This window comes from Passer domesticus, chromosome Z (assembly GCF_036417665.1).
Source record: "Passer domesticus isolate bPasDom1 chromosome Z, bPasDom1.hap1, whole genome shotgun sequence".
NCBI classification, from domain to species: Eukaryota; Metazoa; Chordata; class Aves; order Passeriformes; family Passeridae; genus Passer; species Passer domesticus.
In genome coordinates, this window is record NC_087512.1 from 76,051,923 (window position 1) to 76,078,922 (window position 27,000).

Here is a 27,000-nt window from a genome sequence, read left to right on the forward strand (position 1 = left end):
CTCTTAGATGTGAATGTTGTGAGTAGGGTGCTGACGCTTCAGGTGAAGCTGGAGGGTCACGCTGAAAATCTTGAGAGCCTGTAGAGCTGACTCTTGTGAAGGATGGTGCAGAACCTAGAACTGCTTACAAAGAGCAGCAGCAGCAGAAGGGAAAGGTCTTGTGACTTCTTGACAGTGTCTGGGGATTCTTGCTGAGCACTGATTCTTACCCACTTGTCCAGCCACCTCTGTACCCTGTCAAGGATCTATTTGGCTGGTCCTTCTTCCTTTTTAAAGAGTGCCCAGATATTTGGGCACTGCTGGCTTAGTTAGCCAAAAATAAAGGTAGCAAGTGGTCTTGTTCATCCAATTCCAGTCATTTAATTGGCCAGATATCTGTCCCTCCTCCTAGAGAGTTCTTGTGCAGATAGAAACCTACTTCTGGTTTCCTACTCATGCTGCTAGAAGCCAGAGGTTTTGCTATATGGTTTGCTGAATTCCTTTAGTCCTTTTTACTTAGAGAGTGCCTGGCCAACAAAGTACCTACACGTCCACTATGAATGGCATGAAGCATTGAGGAGTCAGCCAGGAGAGCCCTGTTCTGTCCTGCACCTTTAAAAAGTGGAAGTGCTGATGAGCTCAGGGCTGTGAGCAGAGGCTGGGTTTTTGTCCCTTTGCAGATACTTGGTGGGCACACCCATGTGTGATAGGTCAGGCAACAGCCTTTTCAGCTTTGGCTGATGAGACCAAACTGGGCTGAGCTAGGTCATGAGGAAAGGCTGCCCAGTCACCTGGAGGGGCCTGATTTGCTATGTAAAGTGGCAAAATAGTCCTGCTGTATCTGAGTTTCCATGCAAGCCATTTTGCAAACTAAGGTGTAGGGATCTTAAGGCACATCTTACTGGAGGAGCTGCCCCTGTGTGCCAGGAGCAATTGCTCTTCATCTTCACGCCTTGTAGGTCAGAGAAGGAGAGCCTGCAAAGCAGCCTGCTGGAGGCACAGCAGCACATATGGGAGCTGGAGATGGCCAGGAGCCGTGTGGAAGCCCATGTGCACAGGGCCAGGCAGGCCAAGGAGGTGATACTGGGTGAGAGCCTGGTGTGCTTTGTTTCTGCTGATGGCCCTGCCCAGTGCAGTGGCTGTGAAGGCAGCTCTGTGCCCAGGGCTTCTGAGCAGTGAAGCAGCTGAGGGCAGGTCCCTCCTTGCCTGAAACTGGAAGGGCTTAAGGCCAGCAGATTGCTCTGCTTGTGGAGTGTCTGACTGCTGCTGTGTGTCATGTTTGCAGAGGATGTGAGGGGCCTTCGTCGTGAGCTGCTGGCTGTAAGAGCTCTCAGCCAGCAGCGATGTGAAGACATGGCTGAACAGCTCCGCTGGGCACAAGAGCAGTGCTGCAAGGCTCTGAGACTCTGGCACTCTGCCCAGGAAGAGGAAAATAGGAATCTCGTGCAAGAACTGGTAAGAAACAAGAGGCCCCTGAAGATTTCAGGCAGGTTTGGTGGGCTGTCTCAGCAGAAGAGCAGCCTGAGTATGTGACATGGCCGCAAGCATCTGCTGTAGGCCAGACGTTGCTGGGCCAGGCAGCAGGGGCCTTCAAGGGCTCATACTTGAAGGCCTGTGAAGAGCCAGAGGACAATGCTGGGACAGTATATGCATGCACAGGTTGAGGATGGGCATGAGCCAAGTTCCCCAGGAGGCTGGGTGGTCGCCACCCAAAGCATGGCAGCGAAGGGGCAGGATCTTCCCCACAGCCTTGTGCCATGCAGCAGGCGGCTGCTGACCTTGCTGCCAACTGCAGTCCCAGCAACTGGCTTCCTTGCTTTCAGTCCTCCCATGGTGGACAGATGTCTTTGGGCCTGAATCATATGCAAGAGGCCCCGTGTTGCTGGTATTTCAGCTGGTGGCCTGCCTTGTGACTGGATCATTGAGGCGCTGGCCTCATCCTCATCCTGCAGTCCATGTGCAGCTCTTCCTTGATCAAAGGGCAGGGGGAATGTGAGCACAGAGCCTCTGAGAACAGGCAGAAATGCTGAGGAGAGAGGGGCCAGAAAACAGGCAGCCATGAGAGCAGGGAAGGAAGGTGGCATCTCCTTCCTTCCAGCTGCTGACACTCCCTCTACATTTTGGGTTAGAACAGCATTGCTGGAGGGCACAAAGTCATGACTCATGTGCACTTTCCAGGTGGGGGGGTTGTTGGAGGGATGAAGCTTCCATTTCTCTCTATGGGGAGCATTGCTTGGACTTCATCAGGAATTGTCTCTTCCCCTCATCAGGAGAGACAACTGGAAGAGCAGCATGTGGAGGCACGGAAGCAGCTGGAGGAACGGGCAAACTTCCTGGCAGAGGTACAGAGGGAGCAGGAGAAAAGGCTGCTTGAGATGAAGGGGGAAATTGCCGTCATGCAAGCTGAAGAAGAAAAGCTACCAAGCAGAGGCAGTCAAGAGGCACAGAGTGTGGAAAGAGAGTTTGTGTGCTGTTTTGGACTCCTCTGGGCTCCTTATGGGCACTGCTTCCCTGGGCACTGTCTGTCTGGGTGGCATTGTGTCCTGGTTTAGGGCAAGTTTGGGAGATAACCCCCAAAGGGGCTTCTCTACAAAAGCAGATTCAATTGCCCCTCCCCCCTCTAACCGGTTCGGGAGAAAATATCTCCTTGGAGAAAAAGTGGAAAGAAACCTGTTTATTAAACAATAGAACCCAAACAATATTAAACAATAAAACTTCTCACTGCTCCAAAGAAAGCAAACTCAGAACAGTCCCCTCCCCGGGTTGCAGCTCGGCTCACTCAGTCTTTGACCAGTCTCTGGTGCTGGAAACGCCGCGGCCCAGGCCCGGCCAGGGGGCCACAGGTGGAGCTGCCGGTGCTCTTCTGGGTGTTCAGTCCAGAGCAGGCTTGAACAGGTCCAAGAAAAAAGGAAAAAAATCACAGTCCAGGGATCTTCTTTGCCTCAGCTAGCTAAAACTAACTAAAAGCAGAAAAAAAGGGGAAAAGGAGCTCTGTCCGGCTGTCTGTCCATCCGCAGACAACACAGTCCAGGAGCAGGAATGTGGAGGAGTGAGAGCAGTCTGAAAACAAACTGCGCGCTTCTTCCCTCCCCTCTTCACTGTCTGGAAGAGAGTCTTAAAGGTGTAAAACTTATTACTCGGTATAAACAGAACAAGACCATTGGGGATAAAAGCATCATATAGTCAACCCAGGACACAGCAGAGCTCTGAGACCTTTTCCCTGACAGGAACTGACCCTTTCAGTGAACTTTGAACAGGTCCTGGCTTGGCTCTTTAGCTGGGCCAGAAATGATGGGATACTAAGCATGGGTGTACATCTGCCCCTGCTGCCTCCTCCCCCATTCCTGGCCGTGGCATGGGGGCCCTGGAGCAAGTTGGGCAGGCAGAGACCTTGCAGAGAGCAGCAGGGCAGGGAGCTCTGCTGAACTCCCTGAATGGCAGTGAGGCTGAGATGATGGATGTGTGGGAGCTGGAGAGCAGCAAGCATCCCGAGAGCTCAGCAGCAGCATCTGGGCTCCAAGGCTGCTGGGGAAGTGTAGGAGGGAAGGGCAGCAGCAGCAGGAATGAGGGGCTTGAGACAAGCAGGTTTGGACATGCTGCAGAATGGCTTTGTGGGGATTTGGCTGGAGATCAGTACTGGCTGTGAGACACCTTAGGGGCAGGGAGAGAACAGTGATCTAAACCCACTGCCATGGCATCCAAAAGGCCAGGGGAGGCAGTGGCACCTCAGAACACCTTGATGTCAAACGTATGGATGCCAGCTGGGAATGTAGTCGCATTTCCAGGGAAGTGAGAAGGTGGGGAGTGCTTGGAAATGTGGGACATGGTCTCTCCCTGTCCAGTTCCCTTTGCATTCCCAATCCACAGCCAAGCTGCTGCATCAGTTTGACTTTTCCTTCCAGGTCCCAGTTAAGAGCATTGATAAAATTCTTGAGGCATCAAAGGGGGCAAGTGTGGATGGTTGATCTGAGCACTGTGTTCTACTGTTTCCAGACCTCCTTGCTATGCTCCACTGGCGGGGAAATGAAGAAGAGACAATTGGGAAAATCTTTGATTCCCCGTCTGCGCAAGGCAGGAATTCCCCCTGTGGGCAGTGCTGCTGGGTCTGTGCACAGCTCTCCCCAGATGGAATTGCAGGAGTCCCAGGAGATGAGGTAAGCCAAGGTGTCTGCTGCTCCAGTGTGCTCTTCACCTCACTCTTGCCATCTCCTGTGGTGATTTGGCACAGTCTCCCATGTATTTAGGCAAACCTCTGAATATTCCGCATTTTGCCCATCCAATGTCAAACCCAAGAGCAATGCCCCAAGAGCAGAGGTGGTGCTGGGGAAGAGGAGGCAGGCCTTCAAAGTGTCTCAGGATGGGTCCCCAGCTGGACTTGGCTGTTATTTCAGCCAGAGCTTGGCCAGTTCTGTGTGACTCCAGGAACTGAAAGCTTAAGGACAATGCATCATCTTTGCATCCTCTTGGGTTTATGTGTTGCAATTCCTCCTTCGTCACAGTGACCATGCCTCTTTCATGGTATGCCCATTCCCTCCCTTCTCCTTCTAGCTCCTCATATGTTTTTTTGTCTTCCATTTTCTCCAGGCCAAGACCCAGCAGCAGAAGCCAGGAGAAGACCCCAGAGCATGCAGGTATGTACAGGGCACGTCTGTCCTAAAATGACCATTGGGAATTTGACTCAGAGTTGACACTTGGAAAGGTTGGTTAAAACGCATTCTTTAAAAAAAGTCTTTAAATTAATTTCAATTCCTTGATGGTCTCAGTGGACTCTCCCAGAGCCCAGTCCCTGGGTGTGTTCTCTGGTAGTGCAGTGAAAATTCTTCCAGTGTGAAGTGTTGAGTGGCAAGAGCTTGAGTGGTACCTTGGGATTCTGGAACTGCAGTGCAAAAAAGAAAACATTTCCGCTCCACGCTGCATGTGCCTTTTATGGCCCTGCAGCCTTTCTTGTGTCAAAATTAGAGTAGAAAAAGAAGGCATTTAGCATGAAATGAGAAATGTTCCCATTCCTTCCTCCTGCTTTTGAAAGAGAAAACCATTCCTTGAGGTAGTTTGTGGTCTTAACACTTTTAGATTTTAAGGAGATTCATGGATATTGGTTCGGCACTGGGTTATTCATGGTTTTGCTCTGGGAAGAATTGGGAAATCTCTTATGATGGAAAGTCCTTTTGAATTTTCCAGTGAAGGAGAAGAAGACTTCCAAATGGCTGCAGCCTAGGCAGGGTGTGAGTTTGTCATCCTCTGACAGCATAAGGCCAAAGCCACCTATGGCAGGTTCCCAATGACAAATCTCTTCCCTGGCTGTCTGTGCCTGTGTCAGTGCTGCAGGCTGAGGCTGGGGAGGAGATGCCTCTGTCCCTGTCCTTGCCTTGCCTGATCCCTGACAAGTGGAATTGTGCCAGACAAAATGCAGTCTCTGGCACATCTATGTCCGGCAATGCTTTCAAGGTGTAGGGCTCATTGACACTGTTGTTGTTCCTTTGGCATCTATGGACATGTAATGATAGGAGAGATGAGACTTGGAGAAATGATTCAGAAAGAGGGATCAGATCCCCTGGTCCCTTTGCTCAGGGTTAGTTCTGCCAAATGCTGGGTATGGCCCCTTTGGAATGACTCCTTCATTGCTGGTATGCACCTGCAATGCTTAATGCATCAAGTGACCAGTATTGCTCTGTAAGCAGGTGATATTTTTGCTCTCTCAGAGCAATATACCAGCTGAAAGTATCCAGTTTTAAAAGATGTGTTCATCTTGTATTGCTTGGCTGCCTCAGTATTTTCCCCTTTGTGAAATAATGTAAAAAATTAGTTCTCTTACTTCTAAGAGCTCTCTTGGAGGGCATTTCAGAATCACCTGCCCTCCACTCTTCCCATTCAGAAAAATTTAAATTGGCAGTATTAGCCAAGATAAGAAATGTGTTGTGGCAGATCATGTTTATGTTGTTGTTGGGTTTTATGTTGGTTGGTTGTTGTCTGTATGTAAGAAAGCAGGGAGAAAGACCCATGGAGCAATGAAGCACAGTAAAAGTGGCAATTTCCAATTGAATGGCCAGTTTATACCCTGCAAATGCAGACTCCTTGAGTACTGGGGTCATGTAACCTGGATTGCAAAGCTTCTTCCAACATGAGGTGCCATTGTTCATGTGCCAGCACTTCCTCTGTTGTGAAGAGAAAGAAAAGCAATGAAGCAATAAAACCCAACCCAGAACTGAGTGGGAGTTACAGAAACAAAGGCCGTGAACACTAACTTGGAAAGCAATTACTTCTGAGTTGTAATTGTCAAATTCTGTTGACCACTGTGGGTTGCCCACAGTTTAGAAGGAAAGGGATTTCAAAGTAGTGGATGGGTAATGAACAACACATAAGCAAAGTTGTAGAAGCTTTCTCTCCTGGTTTTCCAGCTCCATACATTTCAAAGGAATTCTAGTGATGGTAGTTCCATGAAAAATAAAAGCAGAGAGATCTTCTGAATAATGAAAACACCCCTTGCATGCCTCACCCATTAGATGGATTGATTGTAAAGGTGGGAGTTCACCGAACTCACTTGTTCCCTTGTGAGCGTGGCTCAGCCTCACACAGAGGTGAGATGGGAGCTGGGCCGCTCTGTGTTGGGAGGAAGGGTCTTGTGGCAGCCCAGAGAGGCTGTGCACATTGGCAGGGAACAGCTGTGGCCTGCATGTGCCCCTGCAATGAGCTGTGCTGCTGGCAGTGCCCCGTGGAGCTGTAGGGCTGCTCAGCTGTGGGGCAGGGAGAGCAGCAGCAGGGTGCATGTGCAGCTGAGCCATGGCTGGAGAGCACAGGGCTCTGGGCTCCCTGCTGTCCCAGGGCAGCCCAGAGGCCAGGCTGTTCCTGTAGCAGCTCTGTGGAAGTGGGGCAGGGTTTTCCCTCTGGTCTGCTTCAAGCTGCTGGTGGCAGTAGCATGTTTCCCTGTGCAGCTATTTAGAAGCTTCCAAGGAATTGGTCCCATGAAATATGGAGCTTCAGATGATTTAGATTTACTTTGTGGACTCTCTTATATTTTGTGTCTCCACTTTGCAGCTCTGACTGGCTACCCTCTTGCCAAGAGGTTTTCCCTGGCAAGTCCCTCGATGCTCCTTCCCTCCAAGCCGTTGCCTCCCATCCAGAGGAGCTCTCCTTCTGCCACGCCAAGCAAGATGTGCAGCGGAGAGCAGGAGACTGGGAATGCTGGCAATGTCTGGGATGAGGAGAGTAGAAAAAGCCAGGAGCTCAGAGCAGAGGGAAAAGGAAGAGAGGTAAGGAGACCAAGCTAAGTCCTTTGTGCTAAATTTTCATTTCATGTGCTGTCAGCAGAGCACTGAGATCTCTTCCCTGACAGGAATTGACCCTTTCACTGAATTTTGAACAGGTCCTGGCTTGGCTCTCTAGCGGGGCCAGAAATGATGGGATACTAAGCATGGGTGGGCATCTGCCCCTGCTGCCTCCTCCCCCATTCCTGGCCCGGGCATGGGGGCCCTGGAGCAAGTTGGGCAGGCAGAGACCTTGCAGAGAGCAGCAGGGCAGGGAGCTCTGCTGAACTCCCTGAATGGCAGTGAGGCTGAGATGATGGATGTGTGGGAGCTGGAGAGCAGCGAGCATCCCGAGAGCTCAGCAGCAGCATCTGGGCTGCAAGGCTGCTGGGGAAGTGTAGGAGGGAAGGGCAGCAGCAGCAGAAATGAGGGGCTTGAGACAAGCAGGTTTGGACATGCTGCAGAATGGTTTTGTGGGGATTTGGCTGGAGATCAGCACTGGCTGTGAGACACATTAGGGGCAGGGAGAGAACAGTGATCTAAACCCACTGCCATGGCATCCAAAAGGCCAGGGGAGGCAGTGGCACCCCAGAACACCTTGATGTCAAACGTATGGACCCCAGCTGGGAATGTAGTTGCATTTGCAGGGAAGTGAGAAGGTGGGGAGAGCTCAGAAATGTGGGACATGGTCTCTCCCATTTCGCTTTGCATTCCCCATCCTGTGCCAAGCTGCTGCATCAGTTTGACTTTTCCTTCCAGGTCCCAGTTAAGAGCATTGATAAAATTCTTGAGGCATCAAAGGGGGCAAGTGTGGATGGTTGATCTGAGCACTGTGTTCTACTCTTTCCAGACCTCCTTGCTGTGCTCCACTGGTGGGGAAATGAAGAAGAGATCAGTGGGAAAATCTTTGATTCCTCCTCTGCGCAAGGCAGGAATTCCCCCTGTGGGCAGTGCTGCTGGGTCTGTACACAGCTCTCTCCAGATGGATTTGCAGGAGTCCCAGGAGATGAGGTAAGCCAAAGTGTCTGCTGCTCCAGTGTTCTCTTCACCTCACTCTTGCCATCTCCTGTGGTGATTTGGCACAGTCTCCCATGTATTTAGGCAAACCTCTGAGTATTCCACATTTTGCCCATCCAATGTCAAACCCAAGAGCAATGCCCTAAGAGCAGAGGTGGTGCTGGGGAAGAGGAGGCAGGGCTTCAAAGTGTCTCAGGATGGGTCCCCAGCTGGACTTGGCTGTTATTTCAGCCAGAGCTTGGCCAGTTCTGTGTGACTCCAGGAACTGAAAGCTTAAGGACAATGAATCATATTTGGGTTTAGGGGTTGCAATTCTTCCTTCATCACAGTGACCATGCTAAGAAGCTTTGCCTCCTTGCATGGTACACTCATTTCCTCCCATCTCCTTCTAGCTCCTCATATGTTTTTTTGTCTTCCATTTTCTCCAGGGCAAGACCCAGCAGCAGAAGCCAAGAGAAGACCCCGGAGCATGCAGGTGGGTACAGGGCATATCTATCCTAAAATGATCATTGGGATCTTGACTCAGAGGTGACACTTGGAAAGCTTGGATAAAACACATTCATTTAAAGATATCTTTAAATTAATTTCATTTTCTTGATGGGCTCAGTGGACTCTCCCAGAGCCCAATGACTGGGAGTGTTCTCTGGTGTTGCAGTGAAAATTCCTCCAGTGTGAAATGCTGAATGGCAGGAGCTGGAGGGGTACCTTGGCTCCTGGATGTGCTGTTCAGGAAAAGAAAACATTCCTCTCCTTCTTGTTCATGCGTTTTATCTCCCTGCAGGCTTTTTTGTGTCAAAATTAGAGTAGAAAATGAAGGAATTTAGTATGAAATGAGAAATGTTTCCACTCCTTCCTCCTGCTTTTGAAGGAGTAAACCATTCCTTGAGGTAGTTTCTGGTCTGAACCCTTTGAGATTTGATGGAGATTCATGGATTTTTGGTCTGCACTTGGTTATTCCTTGTTTTGCACTGTAAGGAATAGGGATACCTCCTATGATGAAAGTCCTTTTGAATTTTCCAGTGAAGGAGAAGGAGACTTCCAAATGGTTGTAGCCTAGGCAGGGTGTGAGTTTGTCATCCTCTGACAGCACAAGCCCAAAGCCACCTGTGGCAGGTTCCCAATGACAAATCTCTTCCCCGGCTGTCTGTGCCTGTGTCAGTGCTGCAGGCTGAGGCTGGGGAGGAGATGCCTCCTGCCTTGTCCCTGTCCCTGCCTTGCCTGATCCCTGACAAGTGGAATTGTGCCAGACAAAATGCAGTCTCTGGCACCTCTGGGTCATCCACTGCTTTCCAGCTGTAAGCCTCAATGACACTGTTGTAGTTCCTTTGGCATCTCTGGTTGTGTAATGATAGGAGAGATGAGACTTGGAGAACTGATTCTGCTGATGCAGAAAGAGGGATCAGATCACCTGGTCCCTTTGCTCAGGGTTTGTTCTGCCACATCCTGAGTATGGCACCTTTGGAATGACTCCTTAATTTTGTATATGCAACTGCAATGCTTACTGCAGCTAGGGAGTGGTAGTCCTCAGTAAGTAAATGACATTTTTTCTGGATTAATTCTGGACTATAAATCACTTCTCTCATTCATCCTTTCTGGTCTTTCTTTTGTTACTGACCCAATCATTCTGCAGGGTGATAGAATCCAGTTTTAAGACAGGTATATCTCTCATAGTGCTTGACTGCTACATGATTTTATCCTCTGTGAAACTAGGAGAATTAGTTCTCCTAGTTCTACCAGCTCTGTTGGGGAGTGTTTCAGAATGACCGGCCATCAGCTATTTCTATTAAGGACATTTTGAATTGTCAATATCAGCCAAGATCAAAATTATTTTGAGCTAGGTAATGTTTATTTGGGTTTGGATGTCTCTGCTGAAAAGAAAGCAGAGAATAAACCCCTGGAACGAGGAAGGAGAGCAAAAGTGGAACTTTTGGATGAGAACTTTGTTCCCTGCAAATACAGGATTGCAGAATACTGGGCACATCTCATGAGGAAAGCTAAGCTTCTTTTGCCTCCAACACGTGGTGCCAGAGATTTACAGGAACCTTTGCTTCCATTCCCAGGCCTCTCACTGAGTCAGGCCAAGGAGACAGATCATCCCAGCAGTCCTGGTCTTAGGAGTGACAAAGAGCGGAGGGACAGCTTTGGAAAGGTAAGGGATAAGAACAGGGATGAGCAGACTTCCTTTCCAGTGGCTGTTTAGTGCTTGGCCCAAAATGCCACTGAAAATCATAATCTTCCACTCCTTGGGGGATGGGGATTCTCTTGGGAATGTATTTGACAGCTACAGAGCAATTGCTTGGCTATTTCCAGTAGTGCCAAGGTGACTGGTTTGGAGATGGTGCTAAGGTCACACCAGAAGCATTCTTTATGTGCAAAGGCTGGTTTAGAGAAGTTCGGAATGGCAGATCATGCTAGACATCAGTGAATGTGGGAGAAGTGCATCCTTGGATGCAGAGAAGCAAAGACTCTAATATTGAGTGTAAGCAAGGCTGCAAACTAAAATGGGAGAGTTTGCTTTTTCCTGGTTACCTTTGTGGCTGTATCTCACAGCCCTCTCATTCTCAAGTTTTCTGCTCATTAACATCAGCGTTTGTGCAACTTGTTTTCACAAGACTCTTCCTTTTGGTCTGCTGGCCCCAGAGACCAAGTCCTTCAGAGCTGAGTCCTTCAGAAGCCAGGAAGTGAGAAACAGCTGCAATTCCTGGCCATGAGTGTTAAGCAACAGCCATTCCCCCTCCTTGCTGGGTATTGCACATGGTTTTCATTCTTCTGCCATGGCCTGTAGGAACTGCACTGCCTGCTCACTGTCATGTGAGCTCTTCATCTGTCTTGGAGCACTCCTATGACTTTCATGCTTCAAGCAGGGCTTCCTGACATAGGTTGCAGTTGCAGCAGTGTGAGGTTGTGGCAGTGAAGTGTGTTCCACCTCACTCTGTGTAATTGCCAAGGTGAGCATGGGAGACATTCCTCTGAAACTATTGGAATGGATATGGAGCTGCATGGAAGACTATGGCACTCTGTGCACTCTGTGCTCCTGATGAGATGTTGTGTCTGTTGGTGTGTCTCTGCTTACAGTCTGTGATGTGTTTCCATTGCACCTAGACCCACGCTGAATTGTGCAGGTTGGCTAAAGAGAACTTGGAGCTGAAGAAAATGGAAATTTTGATGGAAGAGATGAAGAGGAGACAAAATGAAAAATCCTTGCAGCTTCCTCCAGAGACATTTGAGCCTGGGGATGCAGCTGAAGCAAGTAAGTGGTGGCTACACTTGTAGTGGTCCTTTTTGACCACTTGCTTGCCCTTTGCACAATGTTGCAATCAGACTGAGGGGGCTGTTCTGCTTGCATCTGAGTAAGAAGCTTGCATTAGGATTTAATTCTGTTTCCCAAAGAAAAACAGAGAGACATGAAGTGTCTTGCCCATGGCCTCATTGAGTCAGTAACAGAATATTAGCTTCCCACCTCCACTTGTAAAGTCTTTCAGAGTAGAAAATTCTGTCTTGCAAAGTACACTGGGGCTTCAGACTCTCTCCTGGAGAGCAGCCTCCAGGGAAGGTGAGGCCAAAAGGATCTTTTTCAACCAGGCTGCAACCTGGAAGGAACAAAATTCCATTCCTTCTGATGAAAACACCAGAGATCCTTCTCCTGCTGCTCCCTGCTGAGGAGCTGGCGCTGTAGAGCTGTGCTGAAGCCCCAGGCAGTGCTTCTGTTGTAGCTCCAGGAGCAAGCAGCGTTCCCCACTGAATCCTGGCAGAGGGGCTCAGCCTGCAGGGCCGTGAGCGCTGCCCGAGGGCGGCAGCGGGGCCCTCAGGGGCAGCACTCAGCCCGAGGGCATCACACCAGGCTATCTGCACTTTGGTAACTTCCCTGCCTGCCTCTGGAACAGGAGAACAAAAGCAAAGCAATACTGGGTTTTCTTTGTTTCTTAGGAGAAGTGTCACTGCAGTTTGCTTTTAAACTAGAAGAGGGCAGATTTACATTAGATATTAAGGAGATTTTTTTTTTAAATGAAGGGGATGAAAAGCTGGCAGGATTTGCCAAGGGAAGCTGTTGTTGGTCTATCCTTGAAGGTGTTCAGGGCCAGTTTACGTAGGGCTCTGAGAAACCTGATCTAGACAATGTCCCTGCTCACAGGGGTTGGATAGATGCTGGTTAAAGGTGCCTTCCAGCCCAAACTCCTCTGGGATTCTGTGATCACTGTCCCATGTTAGTGTGCCATTGTTATACTTGAAGTTCTTTGGGACAACAAAGAATGTTACCCAGCTCTAGCAACTTCTCTGGCCTTTTCCATCGTCACCCCGTCCAGCACTCTCCACTTACAAGCTCCTCTTTGGTGCCTGCAGGCTTCAGCCTACCACCTATCAATGGCACAGCTCCCAGTGTACAGAGAAAAGACCCTGGTAGCGCCATGAAGAAAACGGTCGTGAGAAAGCAGGACACGGTGCCCTTACAGCCCAGTACGCCCACCCTCCCTGGAGATGGCAGCTTCCCATGCAGCTCCTCAGGTAAGCCTGCTCCGTGGCAGCATTTTCCTGCAGGGGTTTGTCCTTGCAAAAGGAGCACAAACTGCCTCCTGCCTCAGCCAGCACAGCCGGGATCTTGGGTCCATAGTCTGTTCTAAGAATGAACAGCAAATCTACTTTGGAGTTACTCCAGCTTGGTAGTCTAGAATATTTGAAGTCAATGGAAACAGAGGCACTGTCAGGTGTGAAGGGTCAGGTGTGGCTGTTCCCTGGTTGTTGCTCCCTGGGGACTGAGCTGGGCCCAGCAGGGCTGGGTTCTTCAGGCTTGGCTTGGTGCTGTCACGAGGCAGCTGCAGGTCTCTCCTCAGGGATTTGCCGAGACCTCCTGTCCTCAGGGCTGTGGGAAATCAGAGTGCTGAGACAAGAGGGGCACCTGAGGGGTTCCCTCCTGGGCTGGCCAGTCCTGCTGTTGGCACTGCCTGGCAGGGAGTGGGAGCTCTGCGGCCTCAGGAACCTGCCGCTGGCTGTGGTACCTGTGGCACTTGGAGCTGGGGCTGTGGGGCAATTGTCAGGTTTAGCCTGGAGCTGTGCCCTGCTGGGGAGGCTGAGAGAAAGCAGGGAGCCCCAGGATCCAGAGAGCAGGGAAGTCTGTGCCCCAGTGGCAGTGTGTGCCACAGGGAACCCTGGCTGGGAGATGGGCTGCAGGCCGCTCCATGGCGGGTGCCTTGCCCGGGCCTGCAGCGCCCATGGCCGACCCTGTCCTTGCAGAGACCTCGCAGACAGCCACTGGTGCCCTGCGCCGAGAGGAGCCGCTCCGTGGGCACAGGCAGAAGGACAGAGCCTTTTCGGACCCACAGCAGGCCTTGCAGGAGGCACTGTCCTTGCTGGGCAGCGATGACTGGTAAGAAAGGCCCCATCACTCTGTGTCCCTCTTGGCGTTAAGGTCGGTCAGAAGAGAGTCTTGCTGGTGATTCTGAGCCCCGAGAGCCCAGAGGGCCAAAGGGCACTGCTGAAACCTCTGTGGAGCTGTGAGAGGATAAAGAGTGGAGAGCAGCCTTTTCTTGGCCTTGCTCTGCAGCACTGCTCCAACTGCAGCAGGTCCATGCTGTTTCCTGGCTTTGGCTGCTGCACCATGGAGCTGCAAAGGAAATGCTGAGGGAAGAGAGAAAGCTGTGGGACGAGATGCTTTGCTGGCTGAAGGCAGAAGCAGGATGGCAGCAGTTTTGAGTGTAGAGATTTGGGTGCCTTGGGCCACTGGCCCAGTGGGACTGAGTAAGATTCCTCTCTGCTCCCACTGCTGACAGCAATGGCAGGGACTCCTGCATGTGAGTCCCAGAAGGTGCTCCAGGCAGCTCCTCTTTTTGAGAAATGGACTGAGTTGTGCCTTCAAGTCCTTCTGCCTACCATTACTCCTGAAGGGCTCATGGCAGAAGAGAAGGAAAGAGAAATAAAATCCTCTGGGAATCTTGCACTTTTGCAATTCAACTTTTCCTTCTCAAGGAATCATACAGGCTTGAGATGTTTTGTCAATACTCACAATGTGTCCCAAAACTCTACACAGACAGAAGGAGGCCCAGAGGTGATACCCTTCCAAATGTTAGGTGATATTGGTTGTCTTTTTGATGTCTGGGTTAGCATCCACTCACTGGTGGATGCTTCATTCTCACAGGGAATGAAAAATTTCACAGCATGAAAAATTAGCCACGTTGCATCTCCTTGTGCAGTCTTCTTTGCTTTGCCCTTTCTCTTCTGCTTTCTCTTCCCCATTTCTCTTTGATGCCCTGGGAGGTGCAGAGAGCTTCTGCAGGTGTGGGGGTCCTGATGACACTCAGGGGTGCCCATGGGATCAGTTGCCAGCCCTGGCTGCAGCTCTGATGCCTCACACACCTTCCTGTAGCTGAGGGCCTGCACAAAGCAAGTGCTGAGAGATGGAGTTGTTTGCCCCTTTTCAATAACATTTTGCTGTTGTGGGCATTGTTTTAGGTCGGAGTGTTCTGGGAAAAGCCAGAGTTTTAACAGTTCTTGCCCAGGGGTGGAATCTTAATCTTCTGGGACATCCTGCTGCTTTTTTGTGAGGTGGAGTGGGTGACACACAGGCCTCAATTGTAGAGTGGAAACTCAGCTCTAGAGTGCCAGTGCAGACTCTCAGTGCTGAACTGCCTGCTGGGGCTGCCAAAGAAGGAAAATGTCCCAGTAACAGCCCAATGGGACTGTGTCTCAGGGACAGGTACAGGGAGGTGACAAGAACCAGCAGCATGGCCTGGCCTCACAGCTTCTAGGAAGCAGTGATGACAGAGGGACTTAATAGCAGAGATTTTCAGAAAGGTCACAAATGAAGACTCTGAAAGCCCTCTCTTTGCCTCTTGGATTTGTGTACGCTTTTGACAGCCACAGCATCCTGTGGCAATGTGTTCCACGATTTCATTAAGTACTCCTTGAAAAGCACCTGCCATGCTTTGACTGAGCTGCCAGCCTGGTGATTTCAAAGGGTGCTGCCAAGTGCTTGGGTAGAGAGAAAAATCAATCTTTTTTGTACTTGCCTTTCAGGGAACAGAAGAAGAAGGGACTCTTGAACATCACACTGCTGGCTGAGTCCCATTCAGAAGTCCTGCTCTGTCGACTTCGTGAGATTTGCTTGGCAGTTACCAGTGAGGTGAGAACATTGCTCTGAATTGTCCCCCATACTTGATACACGGCTTGTAGAGTAGAATATGTGCTTGTTCATCTCCATGTGTGCTCAGGGACTGCCTTCATTCTGGTTTTAGACCTTCTATTTCTAATGTCTGTCAGCCATCTGTATGATCTGTGTGTACATGTAGCTGTATTTACTGGCAGGTCGGGTATCTGACACTTGTCTGTGAGTGAGGTACCATTATAATGCAAGGCAGAAAAGAGACACTAATGCCATGATATGCCAGATTCCCAATCTCTGCCCAAGCTGTAATTGAACACTGCAAATGAGTCTGTAGACCTGAGCCTGTGTTTTCTGTTTTCTGCCTGGGTGCTTCAACTACAGGTGTTGCTTTTTTGAACAGGAGCATCTGACTGTTTTATCTTTATGCCTTGTGCCTTTATGGTTTGAAAGCATATGGTTTCTTTATTTTGCTTCTATGTTTTTCAAATAAAAGGGCCTAAAATCAAAGCAGTAGACATTATAGAAGGGTTAAGTGGAACACTTTAGTGAAGCCTATTTTTCATGCCTGCAGTAAGAAGGTGTGTGGCCAGAAAGTGGTGCCAGAGTAAGTGCCTTTCTGTGCTTGGGCTCTTCTGCTCCTACTGTGCTTTTATACACAGTGGGACGTGTTGTGATTTCCTGGGAGTCTTGTCTAAGGAAACTGGTTTTCTTTGCAAGGTGATGCTTATGTTTCCCCTCATGACTTCCCCAGGTGACCAACCTCCGGTCCAACGTGTCCTGCTCTGCAATTGTCACTCTGGGAGAGCTCTTTGCGATCTTGGGGAAGGACATGAACTCCGAGGTGGATCAGATTGCTGCAGTCCTTCTCCACATGTTGCGGAATTCCCCAGAGTTTATTCAGAAGGCAGCCTGTCAGAGCCTGGGCATGATGGTAGAGAACGTGACTCCTACACGAGCAATGACTGCTCTCATGGACAATGGAGTCAAGTAGGTTCTTCTTCTTTCTGTGATACTCTTGACCTTCTAGTGTGTGGGTGAGGGAAGGGATGACAGAGAGAACGGGAATGGTGGAAGGGAAGGGCCCTGTATCCTGCATCTCCTGTGGACTCAGTGACATGATTCTCTGATCAACCTCATTTCTCCTTTCTGAGAAATAAGGAGGGTACTTGCTGGGGCATGGAGCACATCAGGGAGAATGTGCTGGGTGTGGCATAGCCTGCACAGCAGGTGCAGCTCCTGCCAAAAGGAGACTTGTGTGACTGTCCTGGCCTTAGAGCTGTGTTTTCTATTCAAACTGATGTTTCATGTTAGCCCTGAGATGATGAAGCACTTTCCAGGCACCCTCACTGGCTGAGTGCCATGTGACAACTGAAGCAAATGCTGCCTTAAGTGTTGGTGCTGGGCCTGATAGTTTCCAAGAGACAGTCTCTAGAATAGGACAAGCTGGATAAACTGACTGCCACCCTTTCCTCAGCTTTGGAATAGGGTAAAACACTCAGACGTATCCCTTGCCAAGCTTTACAAAAGAAACAGGCTGCATTGCTGGGTGTTCCTCAACTTCATGGCCCACGGCGTGTTTTCTCTGCATTTGTGTTTTCTCAGGGGTCTGCAGATTTGGGGATGAATGGGTGGAAAGAGCCTCATCCTGCTGCAGCTCTGGGTAGTGGGTGCCCTCTGATGGGTCAGCACGAATTGTCCTTAATTTCTAAATAATTCATATGTAACCTATTACTTTAATCTTTCTCCGAGTAAACTTCGGGAAAGAAATTGAGCATCCAATAGTGCAGGGAGACTGAATGCTTCCCTATTCCGTGCAGACAGCCCTTCTGTACAATGCTAACTTTGTGTTTATCTAAGGACAGAACCTTCTACAGGTGTCTGCAGCTGCAGGGAGAAGCCAGGCTCCTTCCCCCAGCAAGGACAGGGAGCAGGCTGTGGTCAAGGCCTGTGCTGCTGCTGCTCCTTCTCCCTGTGTCCCAGGGTTTGCTCTCTCCTTCCCAGGAGCCGCTACGTCCCGGCACGGAAGTGTACGGCCGAACTCCTCCTGTCCTTGATGGAGAAAATGGGAGTCACGAAGCTTGCAGGCACACCCAGGGCTGAGAGGCTGGCACAGGTGGCAGGGACACTTGCTCAGGACAGTCACAAGGACATGAGGTAATGATCTTCTTTCACCTCCTAGAACAGGAAAACGGTTTTGTGTTTGGCTTTAAGCTAAAACCAGAAAGAGTGGAAACTCAAGGCAATAATAAGTGACCTCACAGTGTGGCTAAGGGGCACAGAATCATGGAATATGCAGAGTTGGAGGGGACCCATGTGGGTCATGCAGTCCAGCTCCTGGCCATGTGCAGGACAGGCCAAGAGTCACTCCACGTGCCTGAGAGCATTGTCCAAACGCTTCTTGAGCTCTGTCAGGCTTGGTGCTGTGACCACTGCTCTGGGTTGTCTGGGGACATGACTGTACTGGGTAACCTGAGGTTGGCAGCAAGGAGCATTGCCAACTCCCTGTGACTTGCGAGATTCTTTACTGAGATCACAAGAGCTCTGATTAGCCAGTCCAACAGTTTTCTTTAGCCTTAGGTGCACAAGAGAAAGCCAAGTGTAGGCTAATGTTCATCACTGAAGGATCCCAAACATCTGTTTCTCATTAACTTAAGACTTCCCTAGAAATATTTTAGAGGTCTTTAGCCAATGTATTCAGTCTTTCTAAACCTCTTCTGCAGATTTCTAGAGTGCTATTTTCTCTGGCTCAGTGACCTCCAAATTTCTTCTTGAAGAAAATTGTGGTTTCCTAGTGGCAAAATCACCCCAAGCCACCAAAATCCCCTTCCTTTGATGATGAAATTCCCATTAATAGCTGCCAAGAACACCAGAGCAACTAGCTGCCCATGTGTATACAGATAGTATAGAATAATCAAAAGCAAGGATGAGGTGTTTTCTCCTGGCTTCCCTGCCAGTTAAAGAAAGGAAAATGGATGTGCAAGGGCAGCAGAACACTGCTAATAGGCTCTGACAACAAAGCAGATGTGTTTCCCTTGTTGCCTGGGGTCCTTTGATCCCACAGAAGCACACCCCCAGTTTCAGAGAGAAATGGTATTTTTCTGTTGCCCCACATTCTCCTCTTGCCTCTTGTGTTCAGCTGACAGCACTGTGCAGTGTCAAGTGAGGTAAATCTCCCTTATTGCTGAGTGTAGGTAACGCCTTCTCACGCAAACATTGCACCCGATGAGTTTAAGGTATCAGCTTCTTCTGTTAACACTCTTCCTTTGTTCACTTTTCTTTTGTTTCCTTCCTTCCTTCCTTAGGCATTATGGACAGGAGATGGTGAAGATGTTGCTTAGTAATCAAAAATTTAAAAAGCTTTTGGAACAATCTCTTTCCACGCATGACCTGGAAGATATCCTGAAGAGAATTAAGAAGAAAGTAAGTGCTTGGCAGGACAAATGTCTCCTTTGTGCAAGTATTGCCACTGCTAATAGGAGATCCAACATACCCAATGTGTCTGTATCTCATTCCTCTTTTGCTGAATCATTTTATTCCTGAAAATGAGCTGTTAATCCTCAGCCTGTTCTTCTGCAGACCACACAGGAACTGTATTCTTAGGGGAAAAGTAGGGTTTTGAATACTTTGAATATGGGTCACAAAGAGGAAAGGGAGAGAGGAGAAAATGGGTTTACATTCATGTGTAAGCCCCCACAGCACTCTCCCTACCCAGCCCTCAGTAAAGCAATTAAGTGACAATAGTGCTTCTGAACATAACAGAGTCTTTGCAAAAGAGACTCTAAGTCTCTTAGTAGTACCAAGAAAATTTCCAAATATACAAAAGATGTCCAAGTCAATCCTAGTTACTACAATCATTGTCTGTCTTTTAGGAATACTGCCCTGCTGTCAAGCCCTGTGGAGCTGGAAGAAGCTTGGTAAATTCAGCAGCATCCAGTGGAAAACCATTTCTTTGATTGGGAGGGATTTTATTCTTTTTATCTACATTACAGAAGGGAGTTTTTCTTTGTGCAGGGGCAGGGAGAGTAAGTGTTGAACCAAATCAACTTCCAACACAATGGGCCAACCCCCAAAGAGTCCAATTTTTTCTGCTGCTTCCTTTAAGACCACTCATTGCCTACCAGTTTGCATAATTCCCATTTATGGTCAAAACTCATAAATTTGGGATTTTAGACAGCAGCTCAGTCTGGTAGCACCCATAACCTGCCTTGGGCTACCAAAAACAAAGAGCTGGCATCACTGAATCTCTGGTCTGTTTATTTCTGTAAGTTAGGAAATGTTTCCCTAGGCCTTGGTAGCAGTGATCCTGGTTCTAACTGGTGTTTTAAAGAGGGAATTTCCTAGTTCTATTCTAAAGATTGATGGGGTTTCTCTGTGTCTCTGTAGGGGATGGAAAACAACAAGGCTGAACTCCCACCTGTGCAGGAGCCGGTGAAGAAGAGGAATGATGGCTCCCAGAAGCCCCAGGCCACATCGCCTCCTAGCAAACGGTACTGAGCACTTTTGCCAGATGTGACAAAGCCCATGACAAGCTTCACATGCCTCTTCCTCAGACACATCTTTCTGATTGAGATGACCAGTGCCAAAGATTGTTTCCTTTCCCTACAAATGCTCTAGGATAAAAAATATCTATTTCTGCATTGTGTTGAACACAGTTTCTCTGGAGGGCTTTCCACAAATACTGGGCGACAAAAAGTCACCCATTGCTTGCAGTTCAGATGATCCAGTGCAGTGGCAAGGGCAGGGCTGTGGAGGCTGGGAGAGAGGGCCAAGTCTCTGCTGCCTCACTTGAGAGAAGTAAATTCAACCAGGGTTTTTTTCATCCAAGTGGAGTCCTTTTTAGATGGGTGTTTTAATGAGAAGTCCCAGTCTAGAGGCAGGATGCCATTCCTCAAACAAGCAGTTCCCTTCCATGAGGTTTTGTCTAGATGATTGTTGGTTTTCTTACCCTCAAACAGCAGTACCAAGTTTGAGTAGTAAGGACCAAGACAATTCCTAAGCCATTTTGGTCAACAGGTATCTCAAGGTGGACTTTTTGTCTTGCGATTCCTGTCCTTCCTACAGTTTGCTTGATGGACAGCGTGTTTGGTTTATTTCCCCCTGTGCTGCAATCAGCATTTAAGACAGGAATTTGGTCCTTGCTGTCTCGCCATGCCAGTGGCAGAGCTACTTGTACTGTTCTCCTCTGACAACAGAGGGGATTTATTTAGCTCTGTCATGCTCAGCAGTGGCAAGACAGTGACCACATGCCTCAGTAGCATACCCAGCATCTTCCCATTCTCATGGAAGAGACAGGTTGATCCAAGAGGATTATTCCCAGTGGGTTTGTTACGCTGTGCATCTAGTTTCTAGGGAAGCAAATGAAATGTGAGCGTAGTTCTGGGATGTCTGATTTCTGTTTTTCTCTCTGTTACTGATTTTCTGGATCATTTAGCTATGCCCCTGTTCATCTGTTCAGATGCATCTGAGCTACTTTTGCAGATTGTCATGCCTGGTTGTAGAGACACTTCTCCAGAGTGATGAGTTTCCTTATTGTAAGACACACACGTCCCGTATGAGGAGGCATTTAAACTTGGAAGCAGTGTCTCTCTTTCCCCACAAAGCAACGTGGCCTGTGTGTCTTAGAAGCCATCTGAAGCTAGATCAGATGCATCTCATCCTTGGTTTTCCTGCGTGAGCACTGGGAGAATGTGACTTGCAGATTGTTTCCCATAATGATTGTCATGAGGTCCACGTTGTTCTTCACTTCAGAGCCTCATGATTTTCTAGCTTGAAACCACATCATTAGGAAAGCTCCCCAAGATGTTTGGCTCACAATTAACTGAAGGGATTATCAGAAACAGATCCTAATTTGGCTTTGTTTTCCAGGGCAAAGTCAGCCACTGATGGACGCCACCTACACCATGCAAGAGCCCAAGTCACATTACCTGCATCTGTGGAAGAAAGGGAGCTGCTCCAGAAGCTTTACCATCTCCTGGAAGCCAAGGCGTTCCAGACACGGATGGAAGGAGTGGCACTCCTCCTAGACCTGTCCAAAACCAGACCCCAGCTGATCTCCACTAACATTGTCCAAGTATGTAAGATATCTTCATTGCTCCTTTCATTTAGCTCCTTTCCCAAGCCTGCAGAAGTAAAGTTAATTCAGTGTGTCTTGGCACTATATCCTGGCTGTTTGGGACAGACTGGCCCTTCTTATCCAGACAAATTAATTGAGCTCCAGGCTTCAGGACAAGTTATTTCAGTCCAGCTGTATTTGTCTGGCAGGTGCCTATTGCTGCTGTTCATCAGATGATGGCAGAATTTTCTGCTGGTGTAACCTCTGCTGTCTCCTACTCCCAGTTGGGTTAAGTGGAGGGAATTGAGCCATTGAAGACATGGCAATTATTTTCTAGAGAAAAAATGGGTTTGCATGGGGAAGAGAAATATCAGGTTGGATTGGTTTAAACAAAATGTTTTTAAAAGGATACTTCTGTGAACTCCATCTTGTCTTGCACAGGTAAAACTCATTTCCATCCTCGTCCCTATTCCTCTTGGTAAAGATGGTGCTCACCCTTCTTGGGGGGCCTTTTTTTCTCTTTGGAAAGGAAGAAAACAAATAAGGACAGATCCATCCGCTCTCCTCCCACTAGCTGCTTTTCCCCTTTTTCCAGAAAAGTGTGCCTGATAATGTGGCTGTCAAGGGACTGAACCTGCTGGAATGAGAGCTGTACAGCACATTATATTTCACAAGTCCACCTGTTAGTCAGAGCAATGGTCTGGATCCTGGAAGAGTTGATCTGAGCCCTGCCCTTCTCCAGACACAGGTTCTGAGACAGAGAAAATAAAACTTAGATCTCCTCCAGCCATAGTTTAGGCAAAATCATAGCTGCCCTCAACACTTGAGGCAACTGTATAAAAAAATGGGCATTGTAAACATCTGCTTCCATACTTGTAAAGCAAAGGTAGTCTTTTGAATTAATAAATGGAATTGATTCAATGATTTATAGGTGGAGAGAAACACCATAGGAATTTTTCTGTCCCCACCCAAACATCTTAAAAACAGATGAAAATCTTTCAAGCAGCATGAGGTTGTGCAACCATTCCAGTGAGTGGCTCACAGGAAAACAGTGAAATTGTGCAAGCAAGGGCTGACCTGACAGAAAGGATCACTTTCATCTTTCAGATTCCTGAGTGCTCATTTCTACATCGCCTCTTCAAAAAAGGTCATATTAATCAAGTTTTCATGTTGTTTGTTCTCTTCACAGATTTTTGATTATTTTGGCCTGAGAATCTGTGACACACATAAGAAAGTGAAGCAGAAGGCGCTGGAGGCGCTGGCAGAAATCATAGGACTGCTGCAGGATGCCATGAACCCGTTGATGATCCGTTTGGTTGAAGGCATAACAAAGAACCTAAACTCAAAGGATCCTGGGGTTCATGCTGCAGCTATGACAGCTCTGGACCAATCTGTTGTGCATTTAGGTAAGGCTGAGCCCTGGCATGGACTCTCCTCACCTGTGTCTCTGTCTCTCCGACACAAGAGAACGCTGAGTGCCTTGGTAGCTGTTGCTGTCTGTGGAATGCTCCAGCTGACACCCACCAGAAGCTGTGCAGGTGCAGTCCTTATGCACCATCCCCAACTGGCTGGAATGTGCAGCAGCATTTCCCAACAGTCCCAGGAGCCCTTGGCTCTGTGCTGCTGGTCTGAAGAGCAAGTCCTGGACTAGAGCTTTGCTGCAATTCAGAGGCAAAGGGGTTTTGGAGTTTGCTTGGGCCCCGTCTGACTTGCCAAATGAACAGCTTTGCTGTAGGTGTGAAGGGACACCGGCCCATCAGAGCTTCTGCACAGCAGCCACCTGGAAGGCTCTACATTATAGGCAGTAGCTGCCTGTTTTCCACCTTTCTTCTTTGTCTTCTTTTTTCAAAGGGGACCATAGGATTCATCAAGTTCATTTCTTTATAATACACGGGTCAAAATCCATCTGTCAATGATGCCTTGTTCCACACGTTGTTTTGCATGGGACAAGAAGGAAATGGCAAATACCTACAGAGGCAAGGGCAGCTGTAAATTTTTCTGCCACACAGATTGATGTCAGCTCTGAAAATGCCACACTGGGGGAATATGGCTGAACAATGGAGTGTTGAAGAGGCAGGTCTTCAAGGGTAGTTTCCACTTTCTCCACCTCAGCTGCTCTGTGAAGTCATGGACTGCCTGACTCAGTGCTTTTCTGTGTCCCAAGTATGGGCTTCTTCCTTTTGGCTCTGGGATGCAGAACCTTTTCACTGCTTCCATGTGACTGAACTCTCGAGGACCCTGATGTGAAATGTTTTAACATAGCTCCTGGTAGAGCAGACAACTTTGGATTTACAAATGTGAAAGGAGAGCTTTTCTTTTGGTGTTTTAAACACTGACAAGTAGGCTGGAAGGAAAGAAGAAAAGGATTCAAAAATCAGCAGAAATGGACTTTATTGTATAAAATGGGTTGCCCCTGTCCTTTCCCTCGCCACTGTCCTCTCTCCTATGCCCTCAGAAGAGTGAACAGAAACGTGTGTTTCACTTGTAGATGACGTATCACTGATGAAAGAGCTCTGCCACCAATGGAGACAACTGAGTGGCCAAGCTCTGCTGGATGTCACAGAGCGTATCACAGGTACGGCCTCCCCTTCTAAGCCAAGAGGTCTCCGAGGGAGTATTTACAGGGAATGCCAGTGAACAGACAGTAGAGTAGCTCCTCCACATCAGGAGGTGCTGAGCTCTCACTGGGGCCCTTCTCAAGTCCCATAGTGGCCAGTGTCTTTAATTGCATTTCAACTCAAATGAAGTCCAGTTTTTGAATGGGTACCATAACCCTTTTCCTGCTTAGCCAAATTGGTTTTGGGTACTTTCAGGAGCTCTTTCAATGTTGATGACTGCTAGTGGATTAACAGCGTAGAGGAAATGAAGTTTCTTCCACCACAGAATAGTAAATGGCTACTACATAACAGTTTGCCTGATCAGGAAACAAGACTGGTCTTCTGAGCATTTCAGGTTTTGATCTTTCAGCCAAATCTGCCATGCAAGGAGCCTGTTGGTAGTCACTTTTTGTCTGTGTTTGGTATAGTTCAGTTCAGAAAATGAGCAGAGAGCAGATTCCACAGGCAATGTGAGAAAACCCTCGTGTTTTGGCTAAATTTCAGTCCCCTGTGTAGCCTTTTTCTCTCTCTATGCCCCTATTTCAGTGCACGTTGTAAGATGAAATGCTATTAACATTGGGAGGGGAAATGTCATTAAAATGTGGAGATGCTCAAGTGCCAGGGCAAATGCCAGGGCAATGGGTCTGGGTAATTCTCCAAGACACCCTGAGGTTTGAAACAGCTCTTTGTTGGAAGCCACAAAAGCATTCCACCAAAGACACCAGCTAGTCTCTGGTGGTTCTCATCCAGCTGTCAAGTAGCAGCCATCTCTGGTGGGCTGGAGTTTTGAAGTGTGTTCTAATACTGCCCTTTGCTGTGGGCCACGGAGCAAAGGGGAGAGCCAGATTAGACTTTTGGCCCTTGACATCAAAGTTACAAAAATGGAATCATTGCTTTTATTAGAAATCTCTCAATTGTCTCTCTAGGGTGCAATTCCAAATCTTCTATGTGGCTTTAGACAACTTGTAAATGGAAATAGTAGGCAATTTGACGTTTCATTCATTGTTCATGCAGAAAGAAATTGTGCAATAATTGAGTAAAGGTACAAAGTCTGCCACAGGTACAAGGCTCTGGTTGGAGATATTTGTCCCGAGGGGCTGGTGGTTGTGTTTCAAGGATGATCAGCGGCTTTGCCCATTTCTGGGTCGTGGGGCTGTGTGTGCTGTTTCACTGATCTTGGCCCAAGAGGCTTCCACGAGGCAAGAGCAGAGGTAGATCCCTGTTTGCATGGAGGCTGGTGGGTAAGCAGCTGTGTCTCTCTCCCGGCAGTGCTTGTGGAATGGGCTCATGCCAGGAGCCCTGAAGCGGTCGAGCGCTACGCCCTGCCCGTGCTCTGGTCCTGCCTGGAGAACAAGGCGCTGCCTGTGCGAAGCGCCAACGTCTGCGCTGTGGTCACCAAGCTGGCCTGTGCCCTCTGCGAGGCACTGGGCAGCCAGATCATTAAGTTTGCTGACAGCACACCTCCACATGTTCAGGAAAACCTCAACAGCCTTCTGGGCTGGTAACGGTTTGATGTTCTTCAGAAAGCGGACAAATTTCTGAGCTGGACACCGCTGGATGTGACTTTTCAGCTGTGCCAGAAATGACAAAATACTAAGGAAGGGTGTGCATCTGCCCCCACTCTGTTATCAGCATTGCCCTTCCTAATCATGACATGGGGGGCCTCAAGCAGACTGATGACAAGGTGAAGATGAAGTATGGATCAGCCTCAAGTGAACCCAGACAGAGGAAAAGGTGAAGATTAAGCATGGATCAGCCTGAAGCAACTGCAAACTGAGGACAAGGTGAAGACCAAGCATGGATCTGCCTCACACAGAGGTGAGGTGGGAGCTGGGCCGCTCTCTGTTGGGAGGAAGGGTCTTGTGGCAGCCCAGAGAGGCTGTGCACATTGGCAGGGAACACTGGCTTGAATTGCACAATGGCTGTGCACATTGTGCCCTGCATGTGCCCTGCAATGAGCTGAGCTGGTGGCAGTGCCCTGTGGAGCTGTAGGGCTGCTCAGCTGTGGGGCAGGGAAAGCAGCAGCAGGGTGCATGTGCAGCTGAGCCATTGCTGGAGAGCACAGGGCTCTGGGCTCCCTGCTGTCCCAGGGCAGCCCAGAGGCCAGGCTGTTCCTGTGGCAGCTCTGTGGAAGTGGGGCAGGGTTTTCCTCTGGTCTGCTTCAAGTTGCAGCCAGCAGGAGCAGGTTTCCCTGTGCAGCTGTTTAGAAGCTTCCAAGGAATTTGTCCCATGAAATAAAGAGCATCAGATGCTTTATGTTAAACTTTCTGTCTCCACAGATAAGACCGGCTACAGTCTTTCCAAGAAGTTTTCTCTGGACATTTCCAATATTCCCTTACCAAGAAAGTCCTTGCCTCCAGTCCAGAAGCGCTCTTTCCTCCAAGATCAGGAAGAAGATGCCGACTGTCCAAAGAATATTTCAAGAATAGGATTTAGGCTTTAGGATTATCAAGAATAGGATTCATCAAGAATAGGATTCATCTGCAATAAGATTCATCTGCAGTAGGAGTTAGGATTTTGGAATAGGTTTAGGCTTCATAGTTACAGATGTATCTATGTTCTGATAGTTTTGAATAAATGTGTTTGATTGTATATTTAAATTTTGATTAAATATTATATATATTTTATTTTGATGATTTAAAAAAAACCTAAATAAATCAATTAAATTTAAATAAACCCAAAGAAGAATGTGAGACCAGGATCTCCTAGCCTGGGGATTATGGGAGTGCAGCTCACTCGATGAGCCAGTGTCTCACCACATCCTTTCTTCACTGGGCCTCTCTTCTTGCTCTTTTGCCATGTTTTCTTTGTGTCACTTGTGCTGCTGTTTTTAACTTGTCATAACAACAGGGCCACACATTGACATGTTTGGGGGACAATGGATCCAAAAGACCCTGTATGGTCAAAAGTTTTCTACCTAGATGGGTTCTGTGCTCACCAAAGGCCTGAGCAAAGAAACAAAGAGAAGTGTGCCCAAATGGCAAAGCTTTGCTCCTTTACAATCTCACACAGAGCTGG

At 48.5% G+C, this 27,000-nt stretch overlaps 1 protein-coding gene across 3 annotated transcripts; it reads left to right on the forward strand.

The window, feature by feature from the left end:
* The first annotated feature begins 1,252 nt into the window (after window positions 1–1,252).
* Window positions 1,253–26,582, forward strand: LOC135290323 (TOG array regulator of axonemal microtubules protein 2-like). 3 transcript variants are annotated; one of them, XM_064404249.1, is made up of 22 exons: window positions 1,253–1,434; window positions 2,250–2,321; window positions 3,973–4,133; window positions 4,564–4,610; window positions 7,012–7,226; window positions 8,071–8,231; window positions 8,666–8,712; window positions 10,298–10,386; window positions 11,340–11,487; window positions 12,579–12,740; window positions 13,467–13,599; window positions 15,246–15,351; window positions 16,085–16,320; window positions 17,335–17,487; window positions 18,636–18,753; window positions 19,203–19,247; window positions 19,717–19,820; window positions 21,199–21,403; window positions 22,575–22,791; window positions 23,874–23,960; window positions 25,252–25,800; window positions 26,262–26,582. In XM_064404249.1, exons 1-21 carry the CDS (start codon window positions 1,255–1,257, stop codon window positions 25,485–25,487), a joined length of 2,922 nt encoding a protein of 973 aa, XP_064260319.1. In that variant the 5' UTR covers window positions 1,253–1,254; the 3' UTR covers window positions 25,488–25,800; window positions 26,262–26,582. The 3 variants fall into 3 exon arrangements, with proteins under 3 accessions (XP_064260319.1, XP_064260320.1, XP_064260321.1); XM_064404250.1 differs by lacking the exon at window positions 17,335–17,487; XM_064404251.1 differs by lacking the exons at window positions 7,012–7,226; window positions 8,071–8,231; window positions 8,666–8,712 and having other exon boundaries at window positions 1,254–1,434.
* The last annotated feature ends 418 nt before the right edge of the window (window positions 26,583–27,000 follow it).

Coding starts and splice junctions, on each gene's coding strand:
- LOC135290323 (XM_064404249.1), top strand. CDS start 1,255: ATGTTTGCAGAGGATGTGAGGGGCCTTCGTCGTGAGCTGCTGGCTGTA. Junction 2,322..3,972: donor GGGCAAACTTCCTGGCAGAG/GTACAGAGGGAG, acceptor TACTGTTTCCAG/ACCTCCTTGCTATGCTCCAC. Junction 19,821..21,198: donor ACATCGCCTCCTAGCAAACG/GTACTGAGCACT, acceptor TTTGTTTTCCAG/GGCAAAGTCAGCCACTGATG.